The following is a 16,690-nucleotide window of genomic DNA, read 5'->3' on the forward strand; positions in this document are numbered from 1 at the left end:
TATCAATAACCTCAGATATGCAGATGATACCACCCTTATGGCAGAAAGTGAAGAAGAACTAAAGAGCCTCTTGATGAAAGTGAAAGAGGAGAGTGAAAAAGTTGGCTTAAAGCTCAACGTTCAGAAAACTAAGATCATGGCATCTGGTCCCATCACTTCATGAGAAATAGATGGGGAAACAGTGGAAACAGTGTCAGACTTTATTTTTTTGGGCTCCAAAATCACTGCAGATGGTGATTGCAGCCATGAAATTAAAAGACGCTTACTCCTTGGAAGGAAGGTTATGGCCAACCTAGATAGCATATTTAAAAGCAGAGACATTACTTTGCCAACAAAAGTCCGTCTAGTCAAGGCTATGGTTTTTCCAGTGGTCATGTATGGATGTGAGAGTTGGACGGTGAAGAAAGCTGAGCGCCGAAGAATTGATGCTTTTGAACTGTGGTGTTGGATAAGACTCTTGAGAGTCCCTTGGACTGCAAGGAGATCCAACCAGTCCATCCTAATGGAGATCAGTCCTGGGTGTTCATTCCAAGGACTGATGTTGAAGCTGAAACTCCAATACTTTGGCCACCTTATGCGAAGAGTTAACTCATTGGAAAAGACCCTAATGCTGGGTAGGATTGGGGGCAGGAGGAGAAGGGGATGACAGAGGATGAGATGGTTGGATGGCATCACTGACTCGATGGACATGGGTTTGGATAGACTCCGGGAGTTGGTGATGAACAGGGTGGCCTGGCGTGCTGCAATTCATGGGGTCGCAAAGAGTTGGACATGACTGAGCGACTGAACTTAACTGAACTGAACTGAATATTTTAAAAATGGCCATACTACCCAAAGCAATCTTAGACTTAATGAGATTTCTTCCAATTACCCATGAAATTTTTTCACAGAACTAGAACAAATAACGCTCAAGTTTATATGGAACAATAAAAGACCCAGAATTGCCAAAGGGATACTGATGAAGAAGAGAAAAACTGGAGGAATAACCCTCCTAGACCTCAGACAGTACTACAGAGCTACTGTAATTCAAACAGCATGGTACTGGCACAAAAACAGACATATGGATTAACGGAACAAAATAGAGAGCCCATAAATAAACCCACACACCTACCATCAACAAATCTTCGACAAAGAAGGCAAGAATATACAATGTGGCAGGGGGTGGGGGTGGGGGATGTATCTCTTCAGCAAGTGATGTTGGGAAAGCTGGACTGCCATGTAAATCAATACAGTTTGAACACTCCATCATACCATATACAAAAATAAACTCAAAATGGCTTAAAGACTTAAGTGTAAAACATGATGCTGTAAAATTTCTAGATGAAAACATAGGCAAAACATTCTCTGACATAAGTCATAACAATGCTTCTTAGGTCAGTCTCCCAAAGCAATAGAAACAAAAGCAAAAATATGCAAATGGGACCTAATCAAACTTATAAGTTTTTTCACAGCAAAGTAAACCATAAACAAAACAAAAAGACAAGCTACAAACTGAGAGAAAATATTTGCAAATGATGCAACCAACAGGGGATAATTTTAAAAATATACAGACAACTCATACAACTCAATAACAAAAAAATCAAACAACCCTATCAAAAAAAATGGGCAGAAGACATAGACATTTCTCTAAAGAAGGCATACAGATGGCCAAAAAGTAGGTCAAAAGATGCTCAAAAATCACTAATTATTAGAGAAATGCAAATCAAAAGTAGTGCAATGAGGTTTGACCTCATACCATTTAGAATGGCCATCATCAAAAAGGCTACAAATAAGAAATGCTGGAGAGGGTGTGGAGAAAAGGGAACCCTTCTATCCTCTTGATGGGAATGTAAATTGATGCAGCCACTATGGAAAACAGTATGGAAATTTCTTCAAAAACTAAAAATAGAGTTACCATATGATCTACCAATCCCTCTCCTAGGCATATATCTGGAGAAAACTAATTCAAAAATATACATGCACCTCAATGTTGACAGCAGCACTATTTACAATGACCAAGACATGGAAGCAACCTAAATGTCTATTGACAGATGACTGGATTAAAAAAGATGTGGTATATATACAATGGGATATTACTCAGCCTTAAAAAGGAATGCAATAATGACATTTGCAGCAATACAAATGGACTTAGAGATTATCATACTAAGTGAAATAAATCAGAGAAAGACAAATATATAATATCACTTATATGTGAAATCTAAAAAAAAATGATACGAATGAATTTATTGACAAGATAGAAATAGACTCATAGACAGAAAACAAACTTAGGTTACCAAAGGGGAAAGGGGGAGAAGGATAAATTAGAAGTTTGGGTTTAGCAGATACACATCACTACATACAAAACAGATAAATAACAAGGTCCTACTGTATAGCACAGAGAACTATATTTAATATCTTACAATAAACAAGAATCTGAAAAATAATTTATATGTGTGTGTATATATATATATATTTATTTATATAACTGAATCACTTTGCTGTACACCAGAAACTAACACAACATTGTAAATCAACTATACTTCAATAAAAAATAAATTTAAAAAAATTTTAAGAAAATTAGGGGACTTCCCTGGTGGTCCAGTGGCTAAGACTCCATGCTCCCAGTGCAGGGAGCCAGGGTTCAATCCCTGGTCAGGGAACTAGATCCCACATGCCACAACTAAGACCTCGTGCAGCCAAAGAAATAAATATTTGTTTAAAAAAATTTAAAGAAATTAACAAATGAATGGGATCTGTTTTCCCTCACCTGACTTCTTTTATAATTCACACTTACATCCTGGTTTGTGTATCTCCCAACTCACAGATTTTCACAAATCACCAAGAAAGGGCTCTGAAGAAAAGCCAAAGAAATAAGAACAGTGGCTGAAAGAATTCCTCCTGACATAACATGTCTCACACACATGTAGCATGCCTGGTTTCAGGAAGCAAAGTGTCAAACACAAATCTGGATGGATATAGTACAAGCAGACAGTGTTTCCAGGGAAGCATAATATTTTGCCATCGCTTTGATTAGAACATGTGGTTGCTATAAAAGCAGCAGAAGGAGTCTACAATTTAAAAGAGCATCCCATTTGTTTCAAGGCAGGATTAAAGGAGAGACGGGGAGTGGTGGCTGCAGGTATGGATGAAACAAGATTGCTATCAGTGAATAGCTTCTGAAGCTGAGAGTACACGAGATTTCTTTATGCCATCTGCTCTACTTTTGTATATGCTTGAAATTCTCCACAATAAAACATGAAAGAAAAGAAAGAGACATTCCAGAAGATTCTGCTCACCTCTGTCCACCCATACAAGACTGAAAAGTTAATCAGGCTGCTTAAAGTGTTGAGGTGTCATTCAGGTTAAGTCAAGATACTGTTTTTTCAGATGCTTCCCCCTTACTATCCCACGCCCCCTTTTCACTTCCTAGTGTGCTTACAGGGCACTCAGGTTAAAATGTAAATAGGGGAATACGTTGGTCAACACTTACGTCTTCAATATAATAAATGCCAGTTTTCTTGCGTATTTTGCCATAAAGATGAGCCCACAGCGGCATGCTGTGTCACCAGTGCGCAGGCGCAGCGCAGGAAGCGTCTCTGTGCGGGCGGGAGACAAACAGGAAACGTCCGAGTCCAGCCGCGGGCTCAGGACTTGGATCTGTTGCTTTACCAGCTGGGGGACCTTCGCAAGCTACCTAACCTGTGTCTCACAGCGCAGGTGTGAACGTTAAGTAAGGATAAAGAATCTGGCCCAAAGTCTGGTATTTAGCCACACTCAGTAAATGCGAATTATTTCCTTTCCTGTCGGAACCTGCCTCTTGTCAGCAGCAACAAATAGGAATGGAAGCTGGTGTGTCTACCCTCTATTTATATAGCTGCTGTCAGCCGGAGACCGAGGTGGAAGCGCTTACCTCCTGCTGTATTCTGGGTCTGAATAAACTGCCTGGATAGGAGAATTTTTTTCTTTCTGCCTACGAAATCACTAAATGATTAAATCTGTAAAATCTATAAAATGTTGGGCTGGCCAAAAAGTTCAATCGGGTCTTTCCAGTATATGAAAAAAGCCGAACGAATTTTTTGGCCAACTCAATACATAGGCACAAATAAGAAAAAACTATCCATGCTCTTTCCACTAAAAATAACCATGGTTAACAGTTGTGGTATATGATATATATATATACATATATATATATACACACACATACATGTATATATACACACACACATACATATTAATACATATAGATACAGATATATGCACTTTTTTGTGAAAGTGAACCTGAAAGTGAACCCATATATTGCTTGGTGACTGTTTTTGTCACCTAACATATCAAAAACATTTTTCATGTCATTAAAATTTCTTCTACATCAATTTCAAACAGCTGCCTAAACTGTACGTAATAATATACAATGATCAACACTAGTTCAAAGGATATTTTCATACATCTTTGTATATATTCACAATAAATTAAGGTAAATTCTTGGAGGTAGGGTGTTGGGACAAAGTACGCATATATTTCCTGGAGAAGGGCATGGCAACCCACTCCAGTATTCTTTTCTGGAGAATCTCATGGACAGAGGAGCCTGACAGGTGACAGTCTATAGGGTCCCAGAGTCAGACACGATTGAAGTGACTGACATGCATGCACCCATGTATATATTTTAAAGTGTGAAAGACGTCCTTGGTGACTCAGAGGTAAAGAATCTGCCTGCCAGTGCAGGAGATGCAGGAGACATGGGTTCCATCTCTGGGTCAGGAAGATCTGGAGAAGAAAATGACAACCAACTCCAGTATTCTTGCCTGGAAAATCCCACGGATAGAGGAGACTGGTGGGCTACAGTCCATGCAGTCGCAAAAGAGTCGGACACAACTTAGCCACTAACCAAAAACAACAACAAAAAGTGTAAAACATGGAGTCATGTTACCCTCCAGAAAGATTATATAAATGTGTATTCCCAGAACATCATTCTTATCTTCTTGGACCTGGGGAGTAAATTTAAGTTTATTAATTTACTCATCAAATATGTACTGATGGTTTACTATCTGACTATTTTGCCTCTCATGGGCCCCTCCTCTAGGATCCACCCCCATATCCAATCTTGGGCACACCCCCTAAACCCAAACATTGCCAAGTTCCTGGCACCAGCTGCCTAAAAAACTGAAACAGGAACCCTCTCCAAACGTGAAAGACCTCCCACTCAACTTCCCAAAAGTCCTGCCTGACGCAGTCACTGAGCAGCCTCTCCTCCTTTGCTTTCTGCCTTTATTCTCTGGTGGGAGCAACCATGTCCTGGAGTTTCCACGGGAAAACCCAGCTAGGGGGACTGCTCCTTTCTCTCCTTGGCTGGGTCTGCTTATGCATCACCACCATCCTTCCCCAGTGGAAGACTCTCAGTCTGGAGCTGAACGAAATGGAGACCTGGACCATGGGGCTCTGGGAGGTCTGCGTGGATCAGGAGGAAGTCGCCACTGTGTGCAAGGCCTTTGAGTCCTTCCTGTCTCTGCCCCGGGAGCTCCAGGCATCCCGCATCCTCATGGTGGCCTCCCATGGGCTCGGATTCATGGGGCTGCTGCTCTCTGGCTTTGGGGCCGAATGCTTCCAGTTTCACAGGATCAAACAGGTGCTTAAAAGGAGGCTTTGCCTCCTGGGAGGGACTTTGGAGGCATCAGCTGCAGCCACTACCCTCCTTCCAGTCTCCTGGGTGGCCTACACCACAATCCAAGACTTCTGGGATGACAGCATCCCTGAGATTGTGCCTCGGTGGGAGTTTGGAGATGCCCTCTACCTGGGTTGGGCTGCTGGTGTTTTCCTGGCCCTTGGTGGGTTACTCCTCATCTTCTCAGCCTGCCTGGGAAAAGAAGATGTGTCTTCTCCCCACATGGCTGTTCCTACAACAGTCCCACCCTCCTGTGCTCCAGCAGAGGTATCTGATGGCTCATTCCACCTAATGCCAAGACCTCGGACCCTGCTCATCTAGGACAAGCTTCTGCCAAGGAATCTCTGGGACAGAGCAATGTCAGTAGAATCCTTTTTCTTCCTTACCCTCATCACTGTATATTTGTTTGCCTCATTTTAGGGGTGGTGGTCACTGTCCCGTTTGTTCAGGAATTTGACTATCTTGGTGATATGATGATCCTAATTTCAGAAAGAAAAATCAAAGCACAGTTTCTAAAAACATATTTATCTGATTTAGATTTTATTTACATAAAATGCTTTTAAACTTATGAATTATATACTTGATTCTTTTATTACCAAGGAAAACATTACAGAATTGCATCCATCCTAGAAAAACTAGTCTACTATACATGTAGATAGAAAAGCTTAAGAATATACCTTGGCAATTGAAAATGAAATATTGGCCTAGAATAGCACCTCAGGATAGGAACCCTCCTTGCCTTCATTTTCAGCCTCAGGTACATGATTTGAAAGGGAGTGTCAAAATATATCTTTGCTGTTTTGTAGATTCTTCATATTCCAAAGGGAAGACATATTCTTAGTTCTGCTATGTTAGGAGGCTGTATGTGGTCTGCTCTGTCTCCCCAACATGAAGGTAAGAAATGGTGTGAGTGAGTGATAGGGTGACCAACAATCCTGGTTTGCCCAGAGCAGGGCACTTTTAGCACTGACACTAGGAAGATCCCTGGCGTGGCTGGGCCCAAGGACTGCCCAACTTGGGCATATACGTGGAAAGAATTGTCAGCTCCCTGGAAATACCTTTTACCATATGCAAACTCACATCATAAATCCCTTACATTTTAATCCAAATGTCAGAAGACCTACCTAGGCTGTAGCTACCAATAAAGTCCCTTTCACAACAATGACCCCAGTTCCTTTGCTTGTCCCTCTTTCCTGACCACCCGCCTCAGATCTGCCCTAGGAATTTCTGCAGTCCTCAAGAGGAAGCCTCCTGCTTGCTTGTAAACCTGCTCATTAGCTGAAATTACCCTGCAAATCCGCCCTCTTCTTTTCACTACAGTCTGCCTTCCACTCCCCTAATCGGTTGAGAGTCACCACTGACCCCATTGACAATTCCCGCAGGAGAACAATGAAGGGTGATGGTTCCCAATGTCCTCAGATAGGTCCCTTCTCCAAGTTCAGAGGCACCTTTGCTCACAGGACGGAGGAGACCCTCCCTCCACACGCTGGTGTGCTTTGCCCTGAGGCTGTACCGCTTGTGTTCAGATGCCTCTCCTTCTCGATTGAAGAGCCCTGGCCTAGCCCTGGCATCTTGAGGTAGCCATCACTCAAACAAGAATTTGCACATACCAACGCAAGAATAAACCATTTGCCAGCATAGCCCATAGCAGTTCCCTTAATTTTTTTCTGAGGTAATGAGTCTGCCCGGGTGCAACTTCGTCTGCAGTATCTGACTCACTTACCTTCTCACCCAGAATAGCATCCTGTAGGGATCCGTTTCTCCAGAAAGCTCTTTTCCCTTTTTCATATATCCTTTTGTATATGTTCATTTCACACACACAGATCCAAAAGCTTTAGGTAAATAAATTTTTGAGTGTAAGAGGGGATTGCATCAAATTTGTATTCTGGCTTTCTCTGGTTTTGATGCCCTTTTTATCAACTATCCTTTCTCAATTACATTTCAAAGATCTCGAGGCCAAGTTTCAATCAGGAGTGAAGCTCAAATAACCAAGAGTTAGCCTTGGATCCCATAGGATCTACAAGGAGGAGCCATGTCATCATTCACCCATCTGGTCATTCATTCACTCTTTGAACAAATATTACTGTCCACCTACCACATGCCAGGCATGGTGCTAGCAACCAGGAGTAAGACAAAACTTGTCCCTGCCCCTCACCTAGGCAACTAGTGGAGACAAATATTGACAGGGAGTCACATCAGTGCAAATTCTAATTCTGACAAACTTTACAAATTTGGAAAGGTACATGGTTTCATGGGCTTCCCTGGTAGCTCAGTGATAAAGAATCCACCTGCCAATGCAGCAGACATGGGTTTGATCCCTGGGTGGGGAAGATCCCCTAGAGAAGGAAATGGCAACCCACTCCAGTATTCTTGCCTGGGAAATCCCATGGACAGAGGAGCCCAGCGGGCCACAATCCATGGTGTTGCCAGAGAGTCGGACACGACCGAGCGACTAAACAACAAAACCACATAGTTCTATAAGATCATGCAATAGGAGGAGTTTAACCTAGTCAGGTTAGATGAGTGGGTACCCTAAGGAAATGGTAACTGGCTAAAAGCTAAAGGGTGGATAGCCGTTCTAGATGGAGAGAGAAGAAAGTGTAAGGCAAGGCTGGTGAAGTAGGAAGGAACCAGATCTTGCAGGGCCTGTAAGCCCTGAAGAACGTTATCTGTGTTCTTAGAACCACAGGAAGCCAAGCGTGGGGCCAGGAATAGGAGCTCAGCTAACCTGCAGCAGGAGCCCACCCCACTTTCCGAACACCGTGTCCCTGTGCCATATCCCTGCCACACAGCTGGGTGGCGTTTAAGAATGACAATGCACTTTCACATATCTTATGCTTTATTTACTGTTATTTTGAGGGTTGGTTTTTCAGTTTTTGAGCTGGGAGAACAGATATTATTTGTTTTCCTAATGAGGAAATGAAGAATTTAGGCAACACACCCACAGTGAGTAATTAGCTGGCAGAGACTTGAATCCAAGGTTTGGATGCTGTGGCATTCTTTCATCACCCCAACTGGTTGCTTCATGGGGATGGGCTGCTGACAATCCACCAGACCAAAGGAAAAACTAGCACCCAAGCAGCAGAAAAAAAAAAGACCTGTAAGAAAAATCTCGTGCTCTGTGCATTTGTTGGGGTCTAAACAGGGTTTTTGTTGTCAGATGGCTCACCTGCTCCTGCTGGTGGCTTGCAGCCCTCACCCTAATCCCCAGGATGCAGGTGCTGATGATGTTTGCCATCAGCTTGTGATTATGACTTCCTCTGCAAAGAAAGGGCACGAACTAAACATCTGTTAAGAAAAAAAGGTCTGTCTTCCTAATTCTCCTTTAAAAAGGACACAAAGGCATTAAAAAAAAAATTCGGGAGTGGAGCAGCACTGTTGATTGATTCCCAAGCAGTCAATAGCATGTGATCTCCTGAAGGAAGTGATCTGCATTTTGGACAGAATCTACTTTTCGAGAAAGAATCTGAGGAAGAAGATGCTTTTCACCTAAAATTGCCACCGTGCTTATCTACCTGCTTTGTAGGGAAAATAATGAGAAATAAAAATAGAGCTCATTAAATCTTAACTTCAGCTCAGTCTTTTCTCATACATTTGTGGCAAATTAGCATTAAAAACATTTCTTTATTGTGGTTACACATGGAGAAGTGTGTTGTCATATGTATGAGAAACAGAAAGGGACATCAATCAATTAAGGTTTCAAGCCAAAAGCTTTTCTTATGTGCAAGGCATTGTAAGAAAATAACTCAGGGACTTGCCAAACCTGATGCAGATAGAATTTGATGAGTTCCGTGCTAGCTTCTCCACTGGCCTTCCTTTGAATCTGAACATTTCACCATTTGCAACGGAGGCATTCCAGAAAGTTCCTGTTAAAATATTCATCTGTTACCCTTCTGAGCCTCTGGGACTAGCTCTAAGGGGAAAGTCGCAAGGGTTAGACCCATTTTGGAATGGGAGGAAACTCAGAAATAGTTTCATGGGCTTCTGGACTGGAGGTGTGCCTTAGCAGCCAGGGTTAGGGTAATACAAAACTCAGAGGTAGGAAAATGTTTGCAGTCACTGGCCTCTGATATAGAACTGAAAGAAACTGGAATCACATTCCACTCTACCAACTGATGAATTTATTTTTAAAGCCAGGTGTTCTTGCTACCTCGTCCATATTTATTGGATGTGTACAGACGGTTTGGTTGCCCAGAATTTTGAATGGTACCTCAAAGCCAAATCCCACGGGTGAAATATGCCTTGGGTTCTTCAGGAAGCCCTGTTTTCTGGACAGAAGAGCCTGGCGGGCTACAGTCCTTAAGGGCTGCAAAGAGCTCAACACAAGTGAATTGACTTAGTACTAGTACTCACTCTAAAGACAGGGGCTCACCACTCTGCTGCTAAGAAGTAAAGTGGTGGTCAGCCTTCACACAGCCCGCCTAAGAGAAGCACCCAGACTCATCAGGGAGGATTCCTGGAAAGGAATTCACAACAGTCAGGAGCACTGTGATGTCTCCACCCTTCTCTGTGAGAGGGGCGGCGGGGAGATGGACCACAGAACCACTCACCGATGCAGCTGTTCCCAGCAAGGAAGACGGTATCTGAAAGGTATCTGAAACGTACCCATCCCTCCCCGCTGAGCGGCGTAAACTCCTGGGTGACGGAGGCTGGGAGGAGGGTGCCTGACCACCACTGGAGCAGCCCGAGGCAGGGGGCTGGCTTGGGTGGGGAGCGGCAGCAGCACCAGTCCTCCTGCCTTTTACTTGTGCGTAGATGGTTACGTTTTCTGTTATCTGAACGGGTGGTGGGGAAGGCAGTCTAGGGGGCACTGTCCGGAGCAATGCTGGAAGGTGGGAGTGGCGAGAGCAGGAGCTGAGAGGACTGGGAGCGGTCAGTCAGAAAGTCCCAAAGCTGCACCAGGGAATGATGCGGAGGTTTTGCACAGGGTTCTCTGAAGAACTGTAAAATACCCCACACAACAGCTAGTAATTGGATTCCTGCCGTAACAAAGAACCAAGAGATTATTTTTTTAAATATTGATTTATTTGCTGTAGTGGGTCTTGGTTGTGGCATGTGGGCTCTAATTGTCCAACCCAATCAGGGAATTGGTGTTTTCGAACTGTGACACTGGAGAAGATTCTGGAGAGTCCCTTGGACTGCACGGAGATCAAACCAGTCCATCCTAAAGGAAATCAACCCTGAATATTCATTGGAAGGGCTGATGCTGAAGCTCCAATACTTTGGCCACCTGATGCAAAGAGCCGACTCACTGGAAAAGACCCTGATGATGGGAAAGATTGAAGGCAGGAGAAGGAGATGACAGAGGATGAGATGGTTGGATGGCATCCCCAACTCAATGGACATGAGTTTGAGCAAACTCCGGGAGACCGTGAAGGACAGGGAAGCCTGGTGTGTGCAGTCCATGGAGTTGCAGAGTCAAACACAACTGAGCGGCTGAACACTAGTTCTTAAAAGAGCTAACAAACCCCAGCAGAAAAGGATTGCAATGCCAGTTAACCAGGGAGAGGCGAATCCTAGTCTCCAGGGTAGTCATGCAGAAGTCATGTAACCTGCCCAAACTCTTGAATCATCCCAGGTTAAGGGTCAGGTTGGTTCTAAGGCAGCCCCAGCACCCCGCTGGGTGGTCTAAGCAGATCCACCACTACAGATGTCCAGCTGTTCCTTTCTTCACCAACTGTAGATTTTCAAAAGCTGATCAGGAAATAACTAATGTGAAAAGGCACAAAGCAAAAGATCTTACAAGACTTCCAAGGGCAGTCAAGTAGTTGTTAATAGCACAGGTTATGAAGTGAGACACACCAAGGACACGAGTCCTGGCTCCACTACCTAGGACACCTGTGACCTTGGGCAAGCCAACAGTCCTCATTATCATCCCAGGGTTGTTACATAACTCTGCACAGCACTCAGTAATGACAGGGATTTAAAAGCAAAAGGCAAATGGTAAATAGTAAAAAGGCTTCCCAAGTGGCACTAATGGTAAAGAACCCACCTACCAATGCCAAGAGACATGGGTTTGCTCCCTGTATCAGGAAGAACCCCTGGAGGAGGAAATGGCAACCCACTTCACTATTCTTGCCTGGAGAATCCCATGGACAGAGGAGTCTGGAGGGTTAAGTCCATGGGGTCACAAAGAGTCAGACATGACTGAAGCGACTTAGCACACACACAATCAATGAATAAGAAAATTAATCAATTCCCCATGGAAAAAATCTTTGCAGTGAGCTTTAAAACACAAAAGCACTTCTGAATATCGGTAAAAGATGGCTTAACTATTCATTTGACCAAAATATAAAAAATTCAGCTTCAAGAAAATAACTTTTTTGCCTTCTAAATTAAATTACAATGTGGATACACTTACATGCAATGCGACTAGCACAAATGAGATGAAAACAGATCACACACCACTAGGTGCTGCTCAAGAAGTGACTTGCCTTTGTGAAATGGAGTATCTCCTGCCTTATCTAGAAAGGAGGTCACAGCCATCTGTGATTCAGGCCCTCCAAATGTTCATTTCTGAGCCCAGAGGGCCTGAAAAGGGAGAACAATGCCCCCAGGTAGCTGAGATGCATACGAAAGGAATGAGTTCAGTGAGCCCAGATGCTTGCATCTTCCCATACAGAGAAGAGCACTAAACTCCTTGTGATAGCTGGTTTTCCTTAATTAACAGTAACCTTTGATGTCCAGACTATCTGCCTCTCTTTGGTACAAACTTCTATATAACCTGACTCCTTCCCCCATCGCCTCCTTGGAGCAGTTTCTCAGGGCTACTTGAGAGGCTGCCTCCCAGGCTTGAAGTTCTAAAAATTCCCACGGAATAAAACCACTCTCTGCTTCCAGGTTGTGACTATTTTTAGTTGATACTTTTCATTCCCATCAAGCTTCTTAACCCTTTAATCTGCCCTTTTCAAGAAGAAAAACTGAAACATGAGAAATGCTTACTGAGTCCACCCATTTCCAAAATAGAACATATATAAACAAAGGCCATACTGCACACCAAAGGTAAAACAAATACTTTTATTGCACATTTATAAAATCTGCATAGTTGTAGCAAGTCTTTGACCCTCCCACAATTCCCTTGGTAATCTTTAAAATTTGGATAAAACACAATACCCAATCTGGAGCCTTTTAAAAATGGTCGACGGGATACTTCTCTCTCTACATATACATATATATATATTCTTTTTCTTTTTACAAACCCACATCCCCGTTTTTCAAAAGGAAAAAAGGGGCAGGGTGTCAAAATGTTCTTCTGGACCAGCAGCAGCCTTAGCCATGTGTTTTAGCCATTTTCAGATGCCAGAAAATTTTACCTTTAAATAGTTAACAACTATGAAAATGTGATCTTTAGTCAAGTTTCACAATGCTGCTATTCCATCTGATGTCCTTAATGCTTTCTCCTTTCTTTCACTCAGGACTGAGTATGAGGTTTTCTGGTTTATTTAAACATATAAAATAAAATAGAAGAAAGAAAAGGAGAGGCAGCTTTCTTTTGACTTTTCAGCATCTTACTGCCACATGACCTTATGTTCTACCCACATGTGAAAGGGTGGTGGCTCATCAACAACCTATTTTTTCATCTCCTGTCAAGAGCCAGGCAACAACCCATTTTTTCATCTCTTCCTTTGCAGTTAAATTTTTTTTAATGTCATCTGTATCTGATAAAATAACGAGTAGCTGTTCATACAGTGCAGGTCCTGATGAATCATGCTTCTAGTCTGCTGTCAAAAATACTTATGCCTGAAGGATACTCTGAGGCTCAGAAAAGCCCAGGCTGTCTTGTAGGGACAAGAGACATTTCAGGGCTTCTGCCACAAATCATCGCCTTAATACACTGGTTCCTGCCTTTTTTTGTGAAATCGCTTCTATGATTCTGTACCTAAAAAGTGCAGTTTTATTTTCAATCCTTCTTTAAACACACAGCATAGTTAGGATCTGGATCTGAGTCTCACTTTCCCACCTAATCCCCTTCCCAGGGTAAACACTGTGACAACAGACTTCTGTGCAACAGACGGTCAACCAAAGACCAGGCTGGGTCTTGAACACGTGGGGGCTTATTTCACTGTCACAGTTGACACTCCTTGAATTGACTCCATGACAGCTGCAAATCGGCTACAAAGGTCATAGGGAGAATTGGGCCGAATAGTTGGAGGCTCCTTTAAGACAATGATTTCCGCAGAAGGATCTAGAAGTCTGGGCAGAAACTCCCCTAAGCACAGCTGCAGATTTTCTGTGGAGAGAAAATGGATGGTTACTATACAGCTAAATAAATCTGAGTTAAAACTAGTAAGTCTGCAACAACCTCCAAGTTCAAAGCATTGTTCTGGCCAGCTAATGACAAATGACGATTCCTTCAGACCAAATCAAGAGCAAAGACCTATTTGCCGACGAGAGCCAAGTTTTAGGTCATTGTTTTGAGTCATCTGACATGCAGCAGGATAACACTATATATTCACTTCATTATGGACGTGTCTTCTATTCAATCATCCTTTAAAATGTGAGAAAGTACCATAAATATAATGTGCTGTAAACATACTACTGCCATAAAGATTATGCTAGTCTTATGCTTCAATTAAAATATACCAGTGTGTACACATGGCATTAAGTAAAGCTGTAACATCACACATAGTTTAAACAAAAACTGAAAACACTAAAATGAAATTCTTAGCTACTAATTATTATAGAATTTTTCAATAAATATCACAAACTTGAACACTTTGACAAATCAACAGAATATCTTTACATCAGTGAGCAACAGAGAGGCTTCATATTAGGATACATAACAACTTTCTAAGTCAACCAAACTCACCTAAAAATATCTAGTTTTAGGCTCCCTTTCTAAAATGCTTTGGACAGGCACAAACATCCCATTTAATTTATTAACCTTGAAGGCATCATAGTTAGTAAAATGTTTATGTCTTGCAACTTCAAGTCACAGGAAAATTTAATTATGGCACCGACAGGTAACCAAGCTGCATAAACAATTTTTTTTATATTTAAACTACAAGTTCAAGTTCAGATTTTGGCAGATGGAAAAGTAACAGCAGTCTAACACTGCTGGAGTGGAGTGATTTTTTTTCAAACAGCGCTGTGTGGCTGGCTGTGGAGGTGATTCAGCAACCACAGAGGAGGTAAGGGGAGGCTAAGGACAGGGGTTCAGGGTCCCGTTCCTTGTTTCAATACAGCAGATGTACTTTCATGCATTTATATGCTCGGGGATTCCAATCCCTTAAAAAGGTTTGACAACCGGTGCTACAGAGTGAGTCTACTGTCATTTCTAGAACTCTCAAGCATCTTAGCAATTATTACAACAGCAACAAACAACACACCTGCGATATCTTGCCCAAGGTAAGAGCACCAGTGGTTTCTCATGACCTCAATGGCATCCAGGTCATCCTTGGAGATGTCATTATTAATGATAAGGTGAATGCAGGGAATGATCAACTCATTCATCACATTAATACCCTCTGTTACAGAGTGCTCATCGTTTGTTTCAAAGAGAGAAGCTGCTTTGGCATTCAGCTCCTATAGATAAAAAATAGTGGGAAAAAAAGTCTCAAAAAGATAAGTATTTAAACAAGTAGTTCTCAAACTTCACTGTACACTGAAATTGCCTGGGGATCCTTAAAAACCACAGATGCCCCAACCCAGACATGCCAATTTGATTGGTATTTGGCTGACCTAGGCACTGCGATTTTTTTTTTTTTTTAACACCCCCAAGGTGATCTGAATGCAGCAAAGCCTCTGACCAAGTGGCCTAAACTTATAAGTCAAGGTCATATTTTAACACCTGCTTCTATCAAAAGACCTATTCAATGGTTCTCAATCTTCACCAAAAATCAAAAATCACCTGCAGAAGACAAGGTGTTGCCCAGGCCCCTCACCAGGAGACTGGTTTAACCATCTGGGGAGAGGCCTGGGCCACCAACATGTGAAAGCCCCTTAGGTGATTCTGACACACACCGGGAGTTGAGAGCCAGAGACGGAAAGAAGCCAAATCCTGATTACTGCCTTCCTGTGGCAGCTAAGCAGGACGTTCAAAACGTGATCTCTACTTGGTGATTTAAAAAATAAAAGTATTTGCAGTCCATCAAATCTACAAGGCTCCCTTTTCAGCTTCAAAGTGCCCTGCCATATCTTCAACTGACACAGGAATCCAAGTATAATCAGAAAATGAAGCTTCTAAGATACATACATGTCACAACTCAATCTCCTCCATTTGGTATTAACAAGAGGTAGTGGCAGAAATGCGGGCCCGATTCCTCCTTGGTGGAGGGTGATCCTGCTGGGTGGCAGGGAGGCCCAATGCAAGCTTAGCCTGGAAGCCGCTTCTGCAGTTTTCTGAAGGACAAGCACCTGGAGGGACCCCTGGGGAGGCAGTCAGACTATGGGTGCGCCTTCCCACGCAGCAGCCAAGTGCAAAACGACTGGGCTGTATCTCCTGTGGTTTATGACAAGGATGTTAACAGAACGGCGGGACCAATTCTTATGGTTCAAACCTTTTAAACACTGGAGTCTCTTTGCTGCTGCTGCTAAGTCGCATCAGTCATGTCCGACTCTGTGCGACCCCACACACGGCAGCCCACCAGGCTCCACCGTCCGTGAGATTCTCCAGGCAAGAACAGTGGAGTGGGTTGCCGTTTCCTTCTCCAATGCATGAAAGTGAAAAGTGAAAGTGAAGTCGCTCAGTCGTGTCCAACTCTTCGCGACCCCTTGGACTGCAGCCTACCAGGCTCCTCCGTCCATGGGATTTTCCAGGCAAGAGTACTGGAGTGGGGTTCCATTGCCTTCATCACTAAAGCTTCTCATCTACTAGCTTATTAGTTAGGGAACATTAGTTAGAATGTTTATTAGTTTAATATTATTAGTAGTATTATTAATTTAATATTATTATTAATGCTTATTAGTTATAAAACACATGCTTATTAGATGCTTACTATGTGCCAGGCACAGAGAAAAAGGTTGACTAAGAACAGGATCTGTGCTCACGGAACTCACAATCTGGCACAGAGGTGTGTGATAAAAGCTGTAATGCAGCACACAGGAAGGGCACC

At 42.8% G+C, this 16,690-nt stretch overlaps 2 protein-coding genes across 51 annotated transcripts in view; one reads left to right on the forward strand and one right to left on the reverse strand.

The window, feature by feature from the left end:
• Positions 1 to 5,264: 5,264 nt before the first annotated feature.
• Positions 5,265 to 5,957, forward strand: CLDN25 (claudin 25). Its single transcript, XM_081539061.1, has one exon. It carries the CDS (start codon positions 5,265 to 5,267, stop codon positions 5,955 to 5,957), a length of 693 nt encoding a protein of 230 aa, XP_081395187.1.
• A 6,682-nt stretch (positions 5,958 to 12,639) lies between these two features.
• The window catches only part of USP28 (ubiquitin specific peptidase 28), a 69,718-nt gene continuing 65,667 nt past the window's right edge, over positions 12,640 to 16,690 (reverse strand). For 38 of the 50 annotated variants that reach the window (XM_081544774.1, XM_081544767.1, XM_081544754.1 and 35 more), the window contains 2 exons: positions 14,966 to 15,161; positions 12,640 to 13,866 (listed from right to left, as the gene is read on the reverse strand). In XM_081544774.1, coding sequence (XP_081400900.1) covers positions 13,691 to 13,866; positions 14,966 to 15,161 — 372 coding nt within the window. In that variant the 3' untranslated portion in view covers positions 12,640 to 13,690. The remainder of the gene's footprint in view (positions 13,867 to 14,965; positions 15,162 to 16,690) is intronic. The other 12 variants (XM_081544775.1, XM_081544773.1, XM_081544784.1 and 9 more) reach the window with 1 other exon arrangement.

This window comes from Giraffa tippelskirchi, chromosome 11 (assembly GCF_054371585.1).
Source record: "Giraffa tippelskirchi isolate mGirTip1 chromosome 11, T2T-mGirTip1v1.2.pri, whole genome shotgun sequence".
NCBI lineage: Eukaryota > Metazoa > Chordata > Mammalia > Artiodactyla > Giraffidae > Giraffa > Giraffa tippelskirchi.